Raw genomic sequence first — 20,924 nt, forward strand, 5'->3', positions numbered from 1 at the left:
TGAGCAGGGCACAGCTTTGTATGTTTCATACAACAGGTCAGAGACGTAATCCCTCCCCCAACTTTTCTACAATGCATCACAGAAAATGGTACATGGTAAATGCCTTGGGGTCTGTGTCAGCAGCCATGGGATGCATCACCGTGGTTTGTTTCCCAGAACCATGCGGGCAGGCCTGTGTGCACTCTCCTCTGCTGTCTACGGCATAGCGGTTCTGCGGGCTGTTTGCCCCAGGGACCTGCTGCTGCCGGGATGCTGCGGCGTGCTGTATGCCCTGGAGGTTGTGACCACCGAGGATAGTACTTCTAGTACGTGATCTCCTCCGAGGTGTCCTTCGGGGATGGCTTTGGGCCTGCGGCTACCGCCGTCTGGGGGATGCAAGTGTGCCTGGGACCTCTGCGCCCCAGCACTAGCCCATAACCAGTGAGCCGGGGTGCTGTATGTGAGCAGTGCCCTTTAGAGAGGTGTCGGTATCAGGCGGCGCGGCCCCGAACCCGCCTGTCTTCCCGGCGAGGCGCGCCGGTCCTCGGAGGAGAGAGCGAGGCCCCCCGGTGGCGGCGGCGGTTCAGCGGGTCCCATCCTGCTCCCCACGCGGCGCGGCGGGTGGGGGCGTGACGGAGCCACCACCTGAGCCCCTGGCGCGGCGTGCGCGGGGATCGGCGGGCGGGGCGCCCGTTGCCCTCTGCGGGGGTGGCTTCCCTCCACACCGAAGTTTTCCCGACTTGTGCCAGGAGAGGCCGGTCCCGGCGTGGGGGCTGGGGGGCATCGCGGCGGCAGAGAGGCGGATTGGCGCGGTCCCGGCCGCCGCGGGCGGCATGCGCGGGGGCGGTGTGGACGAGAGGTGGGCGAGCAGCAATGACCTTCGCGAGCAGCCCTCGCGAGCGGCAGCGGGGCAGGATGGTTGCTGAGACCCGGAGGAAAGCCACTCCGTAATGTCACCATGTAAGTTTTCTCTCTGGACTCCGAGGCGATGGTTGCGGATAACCCCCACGAGCTCCCTCGTGGGGCAAGAAGTCCTGGCCATCTAGATGGGCAGAGCTTTACATCCCCCACGCCGCCTTCCCCAGAGCAGGCGATGAGTAATGTAAGGTTTGAGCGTGCAGATAGGTAGGGCTGAAGGAATGGGGAAACGGAGGGAGTTTCATGTCGGGAGCTCAGAGGGCAGGGCCGGCAGAGCTCTGCCCCGTCCGGGCTCCGGACCCGCTGGCGGGTGCCCTGCGGGGTCCCGGGCGGCCGCTGCTCATCTCAGAGCACAGTAGTCCAGTCCTTAGGACTGATCTGGTGTGAGCTTTCCGGTGCTTGGAGGCAAGTAGCATGCTCCCGGCCCCGCTCGCTCTGAGCACTGGAGCCCGGGCACCCGCCCGATCCGGCCTGTAGGCTCGGGGCCGTGGTCGCTCCCGTCGAGGAGTCTCGTCCGCCACAGGCACCGTTCCAGGCGTTCCAGGTGCAGTGCCAGCAACAAGCACGGGGGAAAGGGAGAGGGAGGGCCGCACGGGCTCCACGAAGCCTTCCCAGCCCCGCCGCTCCTCCCTCCCCGCAGCGCTCGTCAGAGAGGAGGCACCGCGGGGCTCCGTCGCTGTCTGGGGGCCAGGGGCGGTCGGGGGTGCCGCGGGCGGGTGGCGTCGGGGTCCTCCCTCCCTTCTGTGCGTACGCCTCCTGGTCCTGGGCGGGCCACACCAGTGGCCGCTGAGCGCATTCCCCGATATGTTTTGCCTTTCCTGACAGGCTCTCACCGAAGGTAAAGCGAGGTACTGGAGTTTGGGATTAGGCGTTTCACCGGTGCGTTCACGGCCGGAGGAGGGAGGGGAGCTGTGGTTGGTCTTAAGGGAATGGGTCCAAGGGGGAAAGGGTAAGGTTTTCTAACAGTTCACGGTGAGGAAAGTTAAGGCAGAAACGAGAAGGAGTTCGTAAAGAGCTAGCGTTGCAGTCTTTCAGAGTTGCAAACTGCCAGCAGATTAGTTTCCTGCAACTGGGAGAAGTTAATTTTGTAAGGAAAGCCAAAGGACTGAGATGGATCTGATACAGTTGGCACCGTTTAAATTAAAAAGCAGTGTCTTATGTTGCTCATCTCTTTCGGTGACTGAGGGTGTTTTCAGGGTTGACTGGAAGCGTAAGTAGGAACAAGTAATATTTAACAAAATGAAACTTTTAAGTGGCATTGTGTGATTAATTTTTCAAGATATTTTGTGTGCTTTTTGAGTTTAAAGCAAGAGTTTCAAAGTTAAAATCGACTCTTAACCTGCAGGAGCTAAACTGTGAGTTGTAATCACCATTCACTTGTAGTTCCACTTAGAAGTGATTAAGCTTAAAGTCTTTTTGTTTACAACCTATATAAGAAAAAGAAATGTGAAATTGATGTTATCTTTCTTTTAATTTTGAAATGTCAGCGACATTTTTCCTTAATAGCTTTGGACATGTCAAAGACCAAAGAAAGTCATGTCAGCCTGCCTGAGGCATAGTTCTCATCCTACTCTAGGGAACTTTGCTGAAACATTGAACAAGGATGATGAAGTAGTCAAATTGAGTTGTGCGTGTTTTAAGGCCATACAGTGTACAAGTGAAATGGTCTAGACTTATTCCCATTTTTGTGTATATTTTCTTGAAGAGCTGTATCCTCTCTTAAAGGTGATGGTGTTGTTTTAACTGGCTGCTGGCATGGAGAATACAAGGTCTAGTAGTTAGATGTAGCAAGACTCCCACTATGTCAAGTTGCCATCCATTTATGGTTTAGATAAATTACATGTCTATTTTGCTCTTCTGGAATGAATTGTGAATAAGCTCATTGTCTCCTATGTTATAGAAATGAAAGTAGCTGGGGACTGGACTGTATTGAATTCGTAGCTAGAGTGCAGAGCTGCCCGTGTCCCACAGTGTCTGCAATTGGAATAATGCAAGTCCATAGATAAAATAGTAGTTCTGTCAAACTCCATAGAAGGTCACTTTGTAATTTCTCTTTTTCTTTTTCTTTTTTTTTTTTTTTTTAACCCCCTCCCCCCTTACACATGCATACAAGAAGCCAACAAACACCACCACCACCAAACCCAAATGTTCAGAGGGGAGTTTTGTTGTGAGACTTACCCGGCGGTAATGGATGTACTCCTACCGTAGGTGTTCTCACAGTTCCCAAATAAAATGATTTATTTGGAGCTGCTGGTGTCTTACTAGCTGGGAACAGAAAAAGGCTTTTTCATTTAAATGGAAACAAAATAGAGAAGGAAACCCAATATAAACAGTGTTCAGCAATTTTGATGTGTTGAGAGTTGAAGGACTGAAATAATCTGTACATGTTCTGAGAATCCTCATTATGAACTGCTTTGCTTACTTAAACTCCAAATGTGTTTTAGTACATTGCTGTTACATCCATTCTCTGTGTCATTGATGAATATTAAATGACAGAATGCATCCTTTTAATTCTATTTAGGAACATAATACCAAAGAGGTTTCTTGGGCTATCAAGTCAGTGCTGTTGTAGCAGGGGACCATATAATCCCTTGGTAAGCTATAAACTAGCCCAGAATGGTTTACAAAATTTTCTGTTTAATTATTTATATGCTGTTTGCATTCAGTTCCAGATGTTAATTTACACTAATAATCAAGAAGATTAACCTTACAGTAAATATAAATGTAGTTGGCTTTGACAGATGAATAACATGTGCAGCTAAGTTGGATTGTTGTTAATATCTGGGAAGTATTTAGTCGTTGCTCTGGCTTGTTTTTGTAACTGTCTGCCAATTGGGATGTCACATTACAAAAATATTAGGGATGAGTTTTGCTACAGGAGAAGCCTTTTTGTTGGCAATGTGTTATCTGACTTCCATCCCTGACAACTTCTTGTATGAACAGGGGTGTTATACACATCATAGCCATGAGCAATCAGGTTTCTAAAGTTTGTCTTTTTGTCTATGCACGATCTCAAGAACATGTGAAGAACTGATTTCCTCAGTCATTATGGCACTCAGAAGTTATGCTCTGTAACACAGATATTTGAAAATCCTCTGAAAAAGAAACAGATTTGACTCATGGCTTCTGCATTTCGGTAACATGCTACTTCTGTGGTCATTCTTGTTTTAGTTTGATAAACCTTTCCTTCATGTCAACTGAGGTGATACAGTGTAAAGAAAATTATTTTATTCTTCAGCAGAAGCAAGTGTAAGTGGAAGAGACAGGCTTGCCATTTTTTACATATTAGTTTATTTTGGTGGAGAATTGTATATTTTTTTTATTGCAATTGTATAATTACCTACCCTTTTTCTCTGAGAATGGGGAAAACCCTTTATAGTTACTCTTTTCTGCCTTGTTTGCACTTGTTTATGCTCTGCTATTTTTATTATCCATGTTCTTGAAACCTTTCATGACTTGGGCTTTTTCACAAGAGTGAGGATGAGGAAACAAACTGTAAACTCTGGAGTACTGGCTTGTAAGTGTCACCACAATGCAAGTAAACATTAACAGAAATTGGCCAAATTAAATAGCTCACTCAAACTTACATAGAATCTCAGATTCTTCAGGAAGGCACTAAAGGCCATGGGACTGGGTAGATTTACTCCATATGTAGGCAGCACAAATTTGTCATGTTACTTTTTGGTATCTCAAAAGTTGTGTCTTGGGCTCTCCAGCTATGCAATGAGCAAAAGCAGCTTCAGCTGAGTTCAGAGACATCAAAGGGGATAATTTTGTATAACACGTTGAAAATGTATCAATACTATGAAAATCAACATAGATGTCTTCTGAATTAATAAACAATTGTTTGCAGCTGTTTCCTACTCTATCTTTAACTGTGTTGGCTCAGAGCAAAACAACAAACAAAACCCAGTAATTCACTCACTCTGACAGGTTTGCATCAGTTGATTATGCAGCAGGCTGGCATGTGTCTCAGCAATAGTGCAGCCTCTTCCTTCTGTAGAAACACCAATATTCTGTATCTCTGTTATGGCATGCTGTTATCTTTGGCATTTCCACTTCAGCACTCGGTGAGGATATATGCATGTTGTTTGTGTATGCGTGTGCGTAAAACTCTTTTTGTATCTTAAAAGGACACCGAAGTAATTTTTTAGATTAATATTAAGAGTATTGTGGATTTATTAACTATATACATTGAGCAGTAACTGTGCTCAAACCTCATCATTCTGGTGTCTGAGATTTTAATAGGGATTTTTTAGGTCATAAAGTGGAGGACAATAATTCTATTGTTTGATAATCTGGTTATTTTGTGTGTCTGGCTTCATCAAAGAGATTCTTGTATTTCAGTGCCCAGTGTTTTCTGTGCTTGTCTTCAACACTTGTTAAGTTTGACTTTACAATATCTCAGAAAAATAAATCGGCTTCAAATTCCTAATTTGATACAACTCCCCATAAAGAACTGGACTTCTTTTGTAATCAGAGACTTGTGCTATGTAACACTGCACTGAAGGGAAACCTGTAGCAGTCTGTTGGAAGTGCCATTTACCTGGGCCCGTTGGCACCTTGCCCACAGGATTAGTTTGATGAACTGCTACTTTTAAAACTGAAACATTAGTTGCTCCTTTACAATGGTTTATCTTGCAGCATTAAGGTTGGCTTGTCTGCGTTACAGAATTCCACTATGGGAAGAAACAGAAGCTGGTATTTGAAAAGGACTTACATTTGCCCCCCTCCCAGGTTTCACAGGCAGGTTCACAGCAATGTCTGTAGTGCAGAGGAAAGACTGTTTTCCCAAGTTTAAGAAAATTAGATTTTCTTGCCACTAAGGATGAACTCTGTACTTTCTTTCACTTAGCTTTCACATCTCCATCCTGACAAATCATACCAGTGGCCATTCCAAATACCTTTCTTTTTTTCCTGTGTTTAATATGCACTAACCTGGAAAACATTTGTGTTCATTGGTGTTTCTTCATGACTATTCATTTGTGGTTCTTCTTCACATGTTGTTACTGGGAATAACTTATGAAATATTGTGGGGATTCTGTTAGAGGTTTTGTCCCAGTATAAGTTGATAATATCTTACTGAACAAAAGCCAGTTATCATTGCCAAATAGAAGGGGAAGGAGTCAGTCAAAATAATGCATGTTGTGTTTTCGTACTTGTTGCTTACTTTTGCTTGCTGCTAACTTGTTGAATAGAACGAGACAGGAATGTAATGGATTACCATTCATTCTGGATACATGGTTTCAAGTCTGACCAAATTTATTTGGTCTTTCTTGCTTCCTCTTCTGCCCACTATGGAGGAAACATTTTGTTTGAGCCATTAAATGTCCTGAATGCTTCAAGGGAAAGGAAACTTTAAGCTATAATGGATAAAAAATTTTTGTATAATTGCATTTATTTCTTTTATAAAATAATATAGAAGTCCCTGGCCTTTCTGTCAGCCCATATGAACCCTTAGATTTTGGCAGGGAAAGTTTCAGGATTTCGGCAGGAAATGTAGCTATCAAGATACTAGCACTGGAAAATATGGCTGGCTGGTTAAGGGTAGGTGTAGATTTTCTCCTCCCATCTTTGTATCGTTAATAAAAAATATGTATATGCTAGATATGTAAACAGCATATATATATATTTTTTATATATATATGTAAACAGGTAAGGTAAACTAAAACTTTACAATCTCAAAAAAAAACCCTACATCTTCCCCCCCCCCCCCCCCCCCCCCCCTTTTGTTTTGGCTTGTTGTAAAGCTTTTTTTTTTTTCCCCCACAGGATGTTTCATCTAAGTGAAATGTGGTGCTATCACTGGAAATGGAAGCTGCAGCACTGTCTTTGCTTGTTTACTACATACATTGTATGCATGCAGCAAACAGGTAAGTCAGCAAATTACCATGTTGCTTAAATAAATGCTTTGTTGCTTAAATCAGAGTTTTGGTGACTAAGGATTATGTGTTTGTATGACTGAATTATCTACAATAGAACATCTTGATGAAAGTGACATAATTGATAGTAGTGATTTGATAGGTTAGGTCATATTCTGCCACTGATGATTTTAATTTTTGCTGCTTTTTATAATTTTGCTATTAATATTTTTTCTTTGACTTTGGTTTTTGAATTCTTTAATTATGCTCTTCCTTTGCTTTTACCTTGTTAATGCTTACCTCTCCTCTGAATTTCTTCAGGTTGTCAGAATACTAGGAGTTATCACATAATTCTTTTCCACAGTACTGTTTATGCCTATAGATTGTGTGTCCTTCCTTCTAGTTCAAAACTGTAAAATTACTATGGTGTGTTCAGTGTTTTTAATCACTTTTATAATTCAAATAATAGAAACATTCCTCATCAATCTATTGTGTACATAAATATAATCATACGCTGTAAAGGACAAGCAATTTAAAGTTACCATCTTGTAGTGGCACTTGGATACAAAGTAACATATTGTGTTGGGACTCTTTTCTTTAAACATACGAAGGAGAGATTGCATTTACTAAATGTCTTTTCCTAACCACTAGAGTGCAAAGTATTTTAGGAGCTCCAGCTGCCTTACTGGAAAAAAAAACTCTGGAGTTTATTCTGGAGCATATGAAAATTTTGGATCAGCTTGTAGTGCTCAGCTAATTCCATATCAAGTGGGTAGTTCTGCTGTTACAGACTTGCCATTGGAAAAATGATGGTTTATATATAGAAAGAGTGTCTAGTTTCTTTGATATTATTTTTTCTCAAAAAGTCATTTTTTCTCTTTTTTAATCCTGCACTTTTTATTTAGAGAAAAAACAATGCAGTAGCTGTTCAACAGCAGTTTCCAGCTTCATGCCACTTTGATGGGTGTTTTCCATTTCCACTTAATTGCGTAGCCAGAAATGCATTTAGAACCCAACTCTCACCTGTGGCTCCACTGACTGACAGCCTTTGTTCCTGTGTTCCTGGCCCATGTGAGATCCTGGGCCATGCAGCTGCCATTCTCAGCATAAAGCAAATCATCAAAAGCTGCTGTAATTTACAGCTACTGTGGGCTATTATCTAGTGACTAGAATATTATACTCAAAGAGTATTGGTCTTTGATAGTTTCTTTTTATAAAAGTTTAGGTACTGAAAGTGCAAGTAACACAGCAAGAATAAGTCCCATGAGCCTGAAGGTCCTAGCCAGTACGCTGTGGGGACAGAGAAAGCGACTACAAGCTCACTTGTGCATTCAACTCATCAGCACACTGTGGCTACCTGTGCTGGTACAGAAAAAGCAGATAGGTCAAATACCCCATGCCAAACTCCCAAGATATACTCCCACAAAATCATATATGTTACCTGGCTGACTGCTTCAACAATAATGTGTTTGGTGCCACTGGACTGATGAAAGCAACCAAAGCATTCTAGATAATTTGGTCTCTGCTGTAGGTACTGTCTGTACTCTTTTCTAAAGCACTGGTTTAGCATGTAGAAGACTTATAACTAGGTGGTTATGATGGAAGGGAGTTAGGATGGAAGTCAGAGGAGAGACCTTTTACATCTCAAATATATGCCCCTGGGAATGTTTTCTTTTTTGCTTTGATTTGCTTTAGTATTTTCAATAAATGGAGAAGACATTTCCAATCAGAATGACAAGAAGATAAGTAAGGTACACTGGAAACACCCAGGTTCAATAGACATATGTTTGCTGTTCAGGACTGAAAGAGACCATAAATAGTCTGCTCTTAATATTTGACTGAAATGAAAATCAGACATTCACCTTCACAGCAACCTGTCATTTGGCCATACTTGCCTGTAGACCCTCAGGATTCATGTTTCTTTTTATGTTGCTATAAAGCCATAGGTTATGCTGCAAAATGGAGTCTTCTTTTTAATAGATCATGGCAGACAAGGTGGGAAACACTGCTGCTTCTGTATTTTTTGTGTTCTTAAAATATATTGGTCACTTTGGCTGTGGATTCACATGGTATTCATAATCTCTCTGGCAGCTTATGGTGGAAGTGTCATAAAACCTGATATTCACCCAGCTTGACTAGTGAGCTTTAAGCTTAGAAAGCTATTTGGGCTTGTTAAGCTTTGTGTAGAAGAGGTTACATACAAGTGAGGGATTAAGATCATCAGGTGCAGATTTTATGGATTATTTAAGGGGCTGTTCATAAGGATAAAAATGTCAGCCATGCTGTGACATGACAGAAAATGCAAAAGGAAGGATTTTATAGTTTGACTAGAGAAGAACTAAAGGATTTGTTCTGCTTTCAGGAACAAAGCTTGGGAGAAGAATTGTACCGCAGACAACTTAGAATAGGAGCAGCACGGTCTGAGAAAAAAAGTGTTTAGCCACAAATTGATCAGTAAGGTCACTGACAAGCAGGTGCAACAGTGAAATGCAATCTCAGAATACCTCAGGTGAATCAATGGATGGACACTGACACTTGAAACAGAAAGAAACAAATCATAAAAGTAATTTTAAAAAAATGCATCATGTACTTTAATTTGAATCTCAACAGCTGTAACTGTTCAGGCATACTGGCTTCAGGTCATGTGTTGTGACATGGGGTGAAATTACAGAGCAGCTCAGTAAGCAACTTGACAGGTTTCCATTCCTGTCTGGGGTAGACATCCCTTATGGCCTTCAGTGAGTCATTTAGCTGTGCCTCAGTTTCCCTGCCTATTATGATGAGTGTATGTCTTGCCTTCCTCGTAAACAACTTGTCTGTCTTCCAGTGGATCAACTGTATGGAAGTTGAGCTGTTAGAATGGTGGAGTTTTAAACAGAATTAATTAAATTTTATTTTTTAAAGAAAAATCTGTGATTCAGACTTGCCTAACTTTTTGTTTGTAAGTACGTCTCTTTGGTTTAAGAGAGCCCAAAGCAGAACCAAAAGAGTGAACAGAATTTTGGAAAACATAACTAATGAGGGCAGACAGAAGGAACTAAGGTTTCTTAGTGTAGAGTAGGCAGAAGGGGCAATGTATAGGAACTGAGAATATTTGAAGAGAAAGCTTCAGTGGGAAGGAATGGACTGATATTTTTAGACAGATGAAAGAGCAAAAATAATGGGTTAAATTACAGCAAGATAAATGAGAGGAGGACATCTCATTGAAAGGTATAGATAGCAGTGGGGTAGATTGCCAGGGAAGACTGAGGAATCTCATTCTTTGGGAATATATAGTAATATTTGCCAGAAATGTTTTAAATCTGTAGTCCTCTTTCCTTGGGACTGAGAAAGACATTAGAGGGTTCCCAAATTCCCCTAATTTCTATAGTGCTTCCTTGGTCTTTGCCCAGTAGAATCTATTTTGGCTCAAATATGGGAAATGTGGAGAATATGATAGTGGTTTTGCTGTGCCTGCAAAATTATGTTGGTGTTTGTCCTATTGCAACAGCTTCACTTTTATCTGACATATGGAAGCAGGAGGTAAAAATTGTTGTTTCAGGTATGTGTAACCTCACAAAAAGCCTTCATTTCAGTTTCACCTTGCTTTTTGGCTTTTCTGCTCTTACAGCAAAATGTCTAATGTTTCAATAGTGTACCATCTCTTGGGTTTCACTGTGCCCTCTGTGGTAGCCCAGGAGCAGAACTGAACATTTTTTTCAGTAACATTAAAAGCAGATTACAGTTTGCTTAATTACTTTCCAGTCTAGTTTCCAAGTCTCTTGTTGGTACTAGACTTCTAGGGCTTTGAAGACTTGCAAACTTTGAAGAGATTTCAACATTCTCATTAGAGTTTTTACCTTCTTCTGTCATCAATAGGTACATAATTATTTAAGAGCCAATAGCTATTTTAAATTTTGACTGCCATGCAACCATATTTAATTTTACTCAGTATGTGGAAAATATTAATTTTAATAAAGCTATGAGTACATCTACAAATCTTATTACCCTATTTCTTCATTTGCTCCATATGACAGGATTAATTTGTCTGTAGCTAATGCCAGAGCAAGCATTTATCTTTTTGTTCATCCATCAGTAAAGTGGGTTGGTGTCTGTAGTCACACATCCACGTTTTCAAAGGGCTTTAATCAATCCCCAGGAGCTAACCAAACAGCAAGTTTTAATTTTATTACAGCACTGACAATTTAATTTAGTTTTTTTTTTAGTGGCAGTTCAGAGCAAAAATTTGTGCTGTCTTTAATTCATCAAGAAAAAGAGAAGTGTGAAGAATAAAAATGAAAGGTCGTTCACCTGCATGGTTCATAATGGCATAGTAATCAGACTGAATAATCGCTGTCCATCATGTTCCTTAATTCAGCCTGTGTAAAGAAGGGATTATGGGAGGGTTTCAGAGTGACTCTGCAGGCTCAGGAGACTAATAAGAGATGGGACAGGGTATGGTGAGAAATACTTCTCATGCTACCAGTGGCTAACAGCAAGAGTTAGTCACATGGCTATCTGTGAAAATGGTTTTATCTGGTATGTCCCAAGTCAGGAAGTGTGTATTCTCACCAGAGATCTGAAACAGCCTACCCTAGACAAGGACCAAAGATGTTATTGCCAAGCAAATGATGAAGTGGCTGTCAGCACATTCCTTTATCTTCCTTATCTACCAAAGTGCCAAGATACTAAACCGATCAGCACAAACATTGCATTTGGCAGAGAGGTGGGGGGTGACTTTACAACACTATTACTGATGCATTTTGAAACTTCTCCTGTGGTGTCCCTGGAGTAGGAATGAGCAGGCATATATTGCTGAGCAGAGTGAAAAAAAAGGGCTGTTCCTGACTAAGGCATGGAAATTCTTGTTTCTGAAGTTATGGAAAAACTCAGGAAAAAAAAAAAAGGTTTGAGAAAAATATTCACTCTGGCAATCTTTTCCTTACACAGGCACACATATATCATTAATCAGAAGGAATTTGGATATTTAATGAATAGCTCCAAAATATTATTCTTTCCCCTTTCTCTGACAGCCTTTTATATTTTAATGTAGTGTAAACAAAACAAAGCAAAACCAATCCTTTATGTTCTCTTTAATAACAAAATTTCTACTGTCTTGAGGTATGTGTTTAAAATGACTGTTCATTTATATCTTGCAGAGGAAAATGTTATTAGTTGGCTTTGTTGTATTTCCCTTAGTTGACAGTTCATTAATGTAAAAGTAAATCATTGTTGGAATGAATTTCACAGGAAGCTGCCTCTCATTACCTCTGTTTACTCTTTTTGCTATAATTTTTTGATGGTGCTGATAATTATTTTCCCTAAAGTGTTTGGACCTTATTGTGTTTACCATAACAGTGTTGCCTTAAAAGCACAATGATTTTTTTCCCCTGATATGCACCTGTAGCCAAAGAAGTGAAATACTGTGAAACATCACAGAAATTAAAAGCTGACTAGGAACTCATCGTACAGGGTCTTTGCACTCTTTCACTGGAAGATAGGCTAAAGAATGTACCTTTTGCTAAAGAATATACCTTTCACTGAAGGTCCTGTCTTTGTGAACTGTTGATTTTAGGATGTGTTTGTAATTTATTTTTGCCATATTTTTTCCTGTTCACTGTTAAAAATTAAAACCATAGCCACATAAGAATTTGGCGCTTGTCAATATTGCCTGTGCCAATGGCCATCAAAAGTATCTAGCCCAGTGTTATATCCAGCAATAGCCCCCCCACAAAACTTGTGGCCAGCTGGACTGTGCTTTGCAAAAGGCTGCCTCTCAGAGGGGGTATTATGTAAAGAAGTTAATTCTTTATGGTATTTGGCAATTGCTTTCCATAAAGCAAATGAACATTTTAGAACAAAATGAGTTTCTGTCTTACTAAAAGACTTTGCAAATGTCACTTTTTTTTCTCTTGTGGATTAGTAATGTGAGAAATGTTGCATCACGAGGTGAAAGTTTTAACTGGGAATAGAACAGCTTTCCAGATAAAATGCCTCATGTATAATTCTAGCACTCACGTGACATGCATTTTAGTATGTATTACAATTCAATACAGAGTAATGACAAGGTTTGATTCCATATACAAGTGGACTTTTTAGAAGTGAGTGATTACTACTGTAAGTTTGTTGCTTGTCAATTAATAAGAAGGGCTGATCTTGCAGATTTTGGATGAATATTATGCCCATGATTATGTTGCTAGAATATTGGATTACTTAATAGGATTGCTTAAGTGATTTGCATATGGTGTAACATGTAATCTGCACTAGATCAAGGCCTCAGTAATCACTATCTGATAATTGAAATGTTAAAATTGAAGCTTTTCTTGGAACCCCAGCATAGATGTGCCTGAGACAGATATACTTAACTCATGTATTATATATGAATTAAGAAATGAGAAGACCCACCTGAAAAATTACATACCTTGGTAATATTTTGTATGAAAATACTTTTGACTAAATAATTCATCCATACTGCTTCAGAATGTCTTCTCATTGTGGAAGAGAAGAATATGTCTACTATTACAGGAAAAGAAAATATTTCAGTTATAGGCTGTAAAAATTGTCTCTGTCAACTGTAATTGTTGACTGTTACAAATTGCTGTAATAAGGGTGTTAGATGAGAGGAGCACATCCATTACTGTGATACATTGAACTAAAACTACTTTCCCTGCCCTAAATATGATTATGTATGCCCTCATATCAAGAGAAGGCAGGGCTTTTAGGAACACTTCTTGTTTTGTCTGGATTCAGTGCTCTCTGGTCTGTTCAGTTCCTGTAAATGACAGACTAAGCTCAAACTCTTCCTGCAGAACAGGAAAATTAAGTGCATAATTCATAGTTAGAATTCTGTTTATGTGGTCTGGACTCAAGGTATCATTCACACTAATTCATTTTATTGGTCGTCTCTTGAAGAATCAGGTCACTTTCCACTCCAAACCCAACTCCCATCATAATTTTTTAGTACCACAATGAACTTCTAGTCCTTTTTTTTGTTTCTTTCATCCTGTCTGGGACAACAGCACCTTTAGCTGTAAGTTCACCATTTTACATTTCTTAGTTGAAAGCAATTTTACTAATTGTCTTCAATATTTCAACCCCTAAACATTTTCCCTTTGGTAATTTCTGAACATCTTTTCCATTATTTACTGGTTTGTCCAAATTCCAGTGCAACAAATAGCTCTGACAAGAGATCACACCATGGTGGTGACTCAGATGTTTAATACTCTGTAACAACAGCTATAACAGTTACAACGTAAGATAATATTCTGTGGAAGTGTCAGCATGGCATGTTGTCAGAGAAAGTATTTATATGCAGGTTTTTGTAGACTGAAAAAGTGTGTTGGAAAACATTTTGCTCTTTTAAAGGGTTGCAGAAAGTTAGTTCTCATTCTTGAAACCACTTCTCTGGACATCCTCAAAGTAGTCCATTTGTCTTCCAGTATATTGTAAAACAGCTGGTTTGGTTGTTGGGTTTTGGTGTGTTTTTTTTTTCAGGAATAAACATCTGCAAAAATACAGATCTTGCAGAACACAGGGTAGATCCATGAAAAGATTGTCACACAGCTGACCTAATTTCTGAAAGGATACAATGCCATCAGAGTTTTCCAATTCGAGATTTTTCCCTCATGAATATGCTTCTTAATGGGTGTCACACAGAAAACTGCAACTCCCTATCTTGAACAGAGTTTGTTTTGTTCAGATGCATGGTCTGTCTTCTCACAGCTCGTCTCATTAAGAGCTGTGCAGTGACAAATCCATACTATGAAGCTGAAGTCATTTTTTAATCTGAACTTGATTTGAAGGTGGTGAAAAAGGCCTCGTGTTTGAAGTTATCACGGAGGCATTTGCACAAGCATCGGTCCTTGGTGTTTTTTGGTTTGTGGTGTGAGGACTAAGGGGAAGTGTGTGTGGGTTTTGTTCATGTTGTTTGGTGTTTGGTTTGGGGTTTTTTCCTCCTCATTTTCATGAATTTACAGGAAGGGCCTATAAGTGAGTATAAATTTTAAGTGTTTTTCGGTTTTTGTTTGTTTTGTAATTTCTTGTGATTCCAAAATATGCTAGTAATACATCATCCTGCACTTCACAGAAGCTAGAAGTACACAGGGAATGCAGAAATCGCCTTGCCTGCTGAGTCATGCACAAGGAACACCAATATTGTGTCCTTTGTACCAAAATCTAAACTAACAGATTTTGCGCTGGTATGTTTGTCCACCTCTCCAATATTTTGCATAACAAATAGGCCAAATTGTGTTCAACTGGAATTGGATTTCAGCTTTGGCTTAGAGAATTATTATTTCAAGAAATCATATTTATAACAAGCATACAGAAATAAAAGGGTAAAATGCTGGTGCTGAACAAAAGCATCATTCATACGATGAGTTTGAAGTTGTGGGGTGTTTAGAAAACAAAATATTATTTGACCAATTAAAATATTTAAAGGGAGTGTAACTATAACAACAATGAACCCTATCCCTCCTGTGTGTAGTCCTGGTACCTCAAATGTGCTGGGTGCAGCAGTAGTTGTGATTACAGTTTGTTATGTCAATAGTTTATAAAATGTTGGCTTTTTAATTTGACCTGTCAGATTTCAGCAGTCCATTGCCATGATGTTTGATCTTAGTTTGAGTTGGGTGTGCTTCTGGCAAAGATGTTGTATAGCAACAATACAACCAGTTAGGACTTCCCTCTCTCTGTGTGCATAGGAAATTACTTTTCTCTTAAGTAATTATTCCCCTGCAGTAGGAATGAATTGCATTTAACCCTTCCACCTTCTCAGAAGGGTCTCAGTAAAAATCAAAATGGTAGAAGTAGCTTTGGTATAAGGAACTTCTCTCTTTGGTAGCACATGGCAGTCATAAGATAGTACTGAGGATTAAAAGGATGAACTTCTATCTATATACAATCTCTCCCTCTAATAAAATCTGTGCATATTTTTCACATGCAAGTAATACCAGATAAGTGGTTTCTATGTCCCTTGCTAAACATTAGTAACATAAAAGTTACCTGCAAATAATACATGTCTGGCTTAGTTGATTGTCTTTAGTTTGGGTGGTTTTCTTCACCCCATTGTATCAGCACTGGCATTGTAGCATCCTCTTTTAGGCATCTTCAGTGGTTACTGACTTCTTTGACTACTTCCCTCAATAAAAGTATCTGAAGTTATTCTATGTTATTTACGGAACATTAGAACTGAGTGACTGGCAGTTTAATTATATAATTAGTAGCTGAACTCAAGATTTTAGGGAAAAAAAATTGCCTATTTTCTTGTGCTTGGCTACATAATTCTTTTTTGAATATCACATCAGAGCAATGGAATGTATCAGATGCCAGAAACGTAGCTGAGAGTAATCCAGTTTCTAAAGCTATTGTTTTAAAAACATTTGTCTTGCTTTACCGTCATAATCAGTTTTCTGATCTAATAAATATTCTGAATTTGAAGGAGAAAATTCCAATATTAATTTCAAACATTCACCATATTTGCCTATTTTTAAAAATAGACTTTCTTAAATAGTGATTTTTTTACCCCCAATAAAGTAAAGTAGCTTTCTTGTAGGCCCCCTTCAGATACTGGAAGGCCACAATAAGGTCTCCTTGGAGCTGTCTTTTCTCCAAACTGAATAGTCCCAGCTCTCTCATCCTGTTCTCATAGGAAAGGTGCTCCATCCCTTTTTGTTGCCCTTCTCTGGACATGTTCCAGCACATCCAGATCCTTCCTGTAATAGTGGCTTCAGAACTGGACACAGTACTCCAGGTAGGGTCTCATCAGAGCGGAGTAGAGGGGGAGAATCACCTCCCTTGACCTGCTGCCCATACTTCTCTTGAGGCAGCCCTGGATATGGTAGGCTTTCTGGGCTGCAAGTGCACACTGGTGGCTCATACTGATCACCTACCAAGCACCCCCAAGACATTTTCTTCAGGGCTGCTCTCAAGCCATTCACTGCCCAGCCTATATCAGTGTCTGGTATTGCCCCAACCTAGATGCAGGACCCTGCACTTGGTCTTGTTGAACCTCATGAGGTTGTCATGGGCCCACCTCTCTAGCCTGCCAAGGTTCCTCTGGATGGATCCCTTCTCTCCAGTGTGTCTGTTGTACCGCACAGCTTGGTGTCATCAGCAAACCTGCTGAGGGTGCACTCAATGCCACTGTCCATGGCACCAACAAAGATGTTAAACAGGTCCCAGGACTGATCCCTGAGGGACTCCGCTTGTCACTTGCCTCCACTTGGATGTGGACCCATTGACAGCCACCCTTTTGTGTGTGATCATCAAGCCAATTCTTTAACCACCAAGTGGTCCATCCCTCAAACCTATATTTTACCAGCTTGGAGATCAGGATGTTGTGTGGGACACTGACAAAGGCTTTGCTCAGGTCCAGATCAATGGCATCAGTTGTGCTCCCTTGCTATTGGCGTTGTGACTTTATCATAGAAGGCCACCAGTTTTGTCAGGCAGGATTTGCCTTTGGTGAAGCTGTGTTGATTGTACCCAGTCACATTCTTCTGTCTCAGCAATGCTTCCAGAAGGATCTGTTCCATGATCTTACTGGGCACAGACTGACCTGTATTCCCCTGGGTCATCCTTCCTTCCCTTTCTGAAAATGTGGGTTATATTTCCCCTTTTCCAGTCAGTGGGGACTTCCCTGGACTGCCATGACTTTTGAAATATAACAGAGAGCAGTTTAATGACCTCATCTGCCAGTTCGCTTGGTACCCATGGATGTATCCCGTCAGGTCCCATGGATTTGTACACTCTCAAGTTCTTCAGATGGTCAAGATCCCTTCTCAGAAATCCAAATAGAGACTATTTCCAAGTTAGTGTCTTGGACAAATCGTTTTATGTCACAGGAAGCTGACATTCTGCCTCATGTCTTTAAAAGATTTAACTTGCATGGTGTCACAGCATTGCTGTTCACTGCTCAGGAAAGAAAAAGGCATACCAAGCGAAAGAGTTACTGTGTACACTTGGCAGCAATTATATGCTGCAACTTGTGGGTTTTGTCTACAGATGACTGTGATCTCACCCAGTGAGCTTGAAATGGAAGAGGGTTTTGTATTCTGCTTTTTGTCTCTGTAATCTCCCTGTCATGTGAATCTTGACTTGGTACTTAAGAACTAACTTGAGCTCCCACAAAAAAACTCATGCTGCACAAACTGTCCTGGAAGGACTAATACCGAAAGACTTGTTTTCCTAGCACTGTTCATGCTTTATGCAGAACATGGTACCATTTACAGGAGTTAAGAGCATGTCAGATTTCCCTGAGATCCAGTGGGAAGTGAGCATTCTCAGCACTCACAAAGGCTGAGCTGAGGTGAAGACAGCATTTTTGCTCTATTGCCCTCTTTGTGGCTAAGTTTACTGTATCCTGTTCAGATTGTTCAGTAGCTGGCAGAGCCAGAGCCAGTTAAAACACCGTAAGAATCCACACATCCACTTTTGTTTCTCTCTGCATGTTCAGCCATGGTCTGCCTGGTTTTTAATCTTAATACAGAGCAGAAATCTTTCTTTTTGTTCTTTAAATGGATTGCTTTTTGTTACAGTGGCATGAATGACTTTTTTGAGCTTTCCTCGTATTTCACTGTAGCGTATGCCTTTCCAGTGAGAAGACAGCTCAGCCTGGAAGAGTTTTAATCTTTAGGGTGAGGTCTGCAATGCTTCTTATCTCAATAAGCTACTGTGTTTATTCACTTGAACTATGTGAAAATGTGAAGAAACAAAATCTGGGTTTAGCAATTTATGATATTTTGCATTAGATTTGTATTAGCTTTCCTTTGCAGAACTCATCATAAGGAATGATACAGTGGCAGCAGAATGGAATATAAACTTACATGTTTCAAACTAGAATCTAGTCAGAAAAACATGAACATTCTGAGTCACAAACATAAATTGTTTGATAGCAGTTAGTGAAAATTAAAAGAAACTTTTTTTTTTCTTGCCAAGAAGCTCTTCTGTGGTCTTTGCAATTTGTTCTTTGTAGATTTTTGTTTAGGGTTTTTTCCCCAATATTTGCCCTCGCAGTAGTTCTCACAAACAGTCTCTGTTAATCTGTTTATGTCATTCCTCGTGAAACTTACAGTATAGGAATGCAAATTAAGAAGTAACAATAATAATAAACCAGGTTGGAAGAGACCTTCAAGATCATCGCGTCCAACCCATCAACCAATCCAACCCACCTAAACAACTAAACCACGGCACCAAGCATCCCATCAAGTCATAGTTTCATAGTTTCATTCAGGGTTGGAAGGGACCACAAGGATCATCTAGTTCCAACCCCCCTGCCATGGGCAGGGACACCCCACACTAGATCAGGCTGGCCAGAGCCTCATCCAGCCTGCTCTTAAACACCCCCAGGGACGGGGCCTCGACCACCTCCCTGGACAACCCATTCCAGGGTTTCACCACTCTCATGGTGAAGAACCTCCTCCTCACATCCAGCCTGAATCTCCCCACCTCCAGCTTCATTCCATTCCCCCTAGTCCTATCACTACCTGATATCCTGACAAGTCCTTCCCCTGCCTTCCTGTAGGCCCCCTTCAGATACTGGAAGGCGACAATTAGGTCACCTCGGAGCCTTCTCTTCTGCAGACTGAACAGCCCCAACTCCTTCAGTCTGTCCTCATAGGAGAGGTGCTCCAGCCCTCTGATCATCCTCGTGGCCCTTCTCTGGACACGTTCCAGCACCTCCACATCCCTCTTGTAATAGGGGCTCCAGAACTGGACACAGTACTCCAGGTGGGGTCTCACCAGGGCTGAGTAGAGGGGGAGGATCACCTCCCTCGACCTGCTAGCCACACTTCTCCTGATGCAGCCCAGGATCTGATTGGCTTTGCGGGCTGCAAGTGCACACTGAGAGCTCATGTTGAGCTTTTTGTCCACCAGCACCCCCAAGTCTCTCTCCTCAGGGCTATCCTCCAGCCAGTCACTGCCTAGCCTGTATTTGTGCCTGGGATTGCCTCGACCCAGATGCAGGACCCTGCACTTGCTCTTATTGAACTTCATGAGGTTGGCCTGTGCCCACCTCTCCAGCCTGTCAAGGTCCCTCTGGATGGCCTCCCTTCCCTCCAGCGTGTCTGCTGCACCACACAGCTTGGTGTCATCAGCAAACTTGCTGAGGGTGCACTCAATGCCACTGTCCATGTCCCCCACAAAGATGTTGAATAAGATAGGTCCCAGGACTGATCCCTGAGGGACTCCACTTGTCACTGGCCTCCACTGGGACATGGAGCCATTGACAGCCACTCTTTGGGTGCGGCCATCAAGCCAGTTCCTTATCCATCTAGTGGTCCACCAATCAAACCCATGTGTCACCAGTTTGGAGACCAGGATGTGGTGCGGGACAGTGTCGAAGGCTTTGCTCAGGTCCAGGTAAACGACATCAGTTGCTCGCCCCTCATCTATAAATTTTGTCACCTGCTCATAGAAGGCCACCAGGTTGGTCAGGCAGGATTTGCCCTTGGCAAAGCCATGCTGACTGTTCCCAATCACCTCTTCACTATTCTTTTGAGCGAGTAGTGACTCCAGGAGGATCTGTTCCATGATCTTTCCAGGCACAGAGGTGAGACTGACTGGCCTGTAGTTCCCTGGTTCCTCCTTCTTGCCCTTTTTGAAGATGGGGGCAATGTTTCCCCTTTTCCAGTCTGTGGGGACTTCACCAGACTGCCAGGACTTTTGAAATATAATAGAGAGGGGTTTAGCAACCTCATCTGCCAGTTCTCTCAGTACCCGTGGGTGTAACCCGTCGGGTCCCATGGACTTGAACACTTTCAGGTTCTTCAGATGATCACGAACCTGATCTGCACTTACAATGGGCAGTTCTTCCTCCCTGTCCCTGGCTTTGACTTCCAGTCTCCTCCTGAACACCTCTGATGATGGTGACTCCACCCAATAATAGCAAATACCATTATAATCAAATGTTGTGCACATAGATTTTGTATGCCAAGGTTATCCATACGTTCAAGACCCAGTTACCTGAAATGCAAGGAGATAATCTGTGCCAATACTAATACTAACTAACACTAATTAACATCATCATATCTCACCAGGGATGTATTGTTTGAATGTGGGATCAGTCATTACCCTGTGCTTCTGTACTGCCACAAATACTGCTTGAGTTATTCTTTGACGTTACTTTAAAAATAAAAGTAATAAAGAAATATGTGATTAAAATGACTGATGAAAATGTCTAGAAAA

General features: G+C 41.5%; 1 protein-coding gene across 4 annotated transcripts in view; it reads left to right on the forward strand.

The window, feature by feature from the left end:
* The first annotated feature begins 707 nt into the window (after positions 1-707).
* ADGRG6 (adhesion G protein-coupled receptor G6) overlaps positions 708-20,924 on the forward strand; it is a 118,710-nt gene continuing 98,493 nt past the window's right edge. Inside the window, exons 1-2 of one of the 4 annotated variants that reach the window (XM_068150778.1) lie at positions 708-939; positions 6,670-6,770. In XM_068150778.1, coding sequence (XP_068006879.1) covers positions 938-939; positions 6,670-6,770 — 103 coding nt within the window. In that variant the 5' untranslated portion in view covers positions 708-937. Of the gene's footprint in view, positions 940-1,372; positions 1,442-1,650; positions 1,736-1,795; positions 1,847-6,669; positions 6,771-20,924 lie in introns of those variants that run through there. The other 3 variants (XM_068150795.1, XM_068150785.1, XM_068150804.1) reach the window with 3 other exon arrangements.

This window comes from Melanerpes formicivorus, unplaced genomic scaffold (assembly GCF_026170545.1).
Source record: "Melanerpes formicivorus ecotype bairdi unplaced genomic scaffold, bMelFor1.0.p_v2 SCAF_2, whole genome shotgun sequence".
Taxonomy (NCBI): Eukaryota; Metazoa; Chordata; class Aves; order Piciformes; family Picidae; genus Melanerpes; species Melanerpes formicivorus.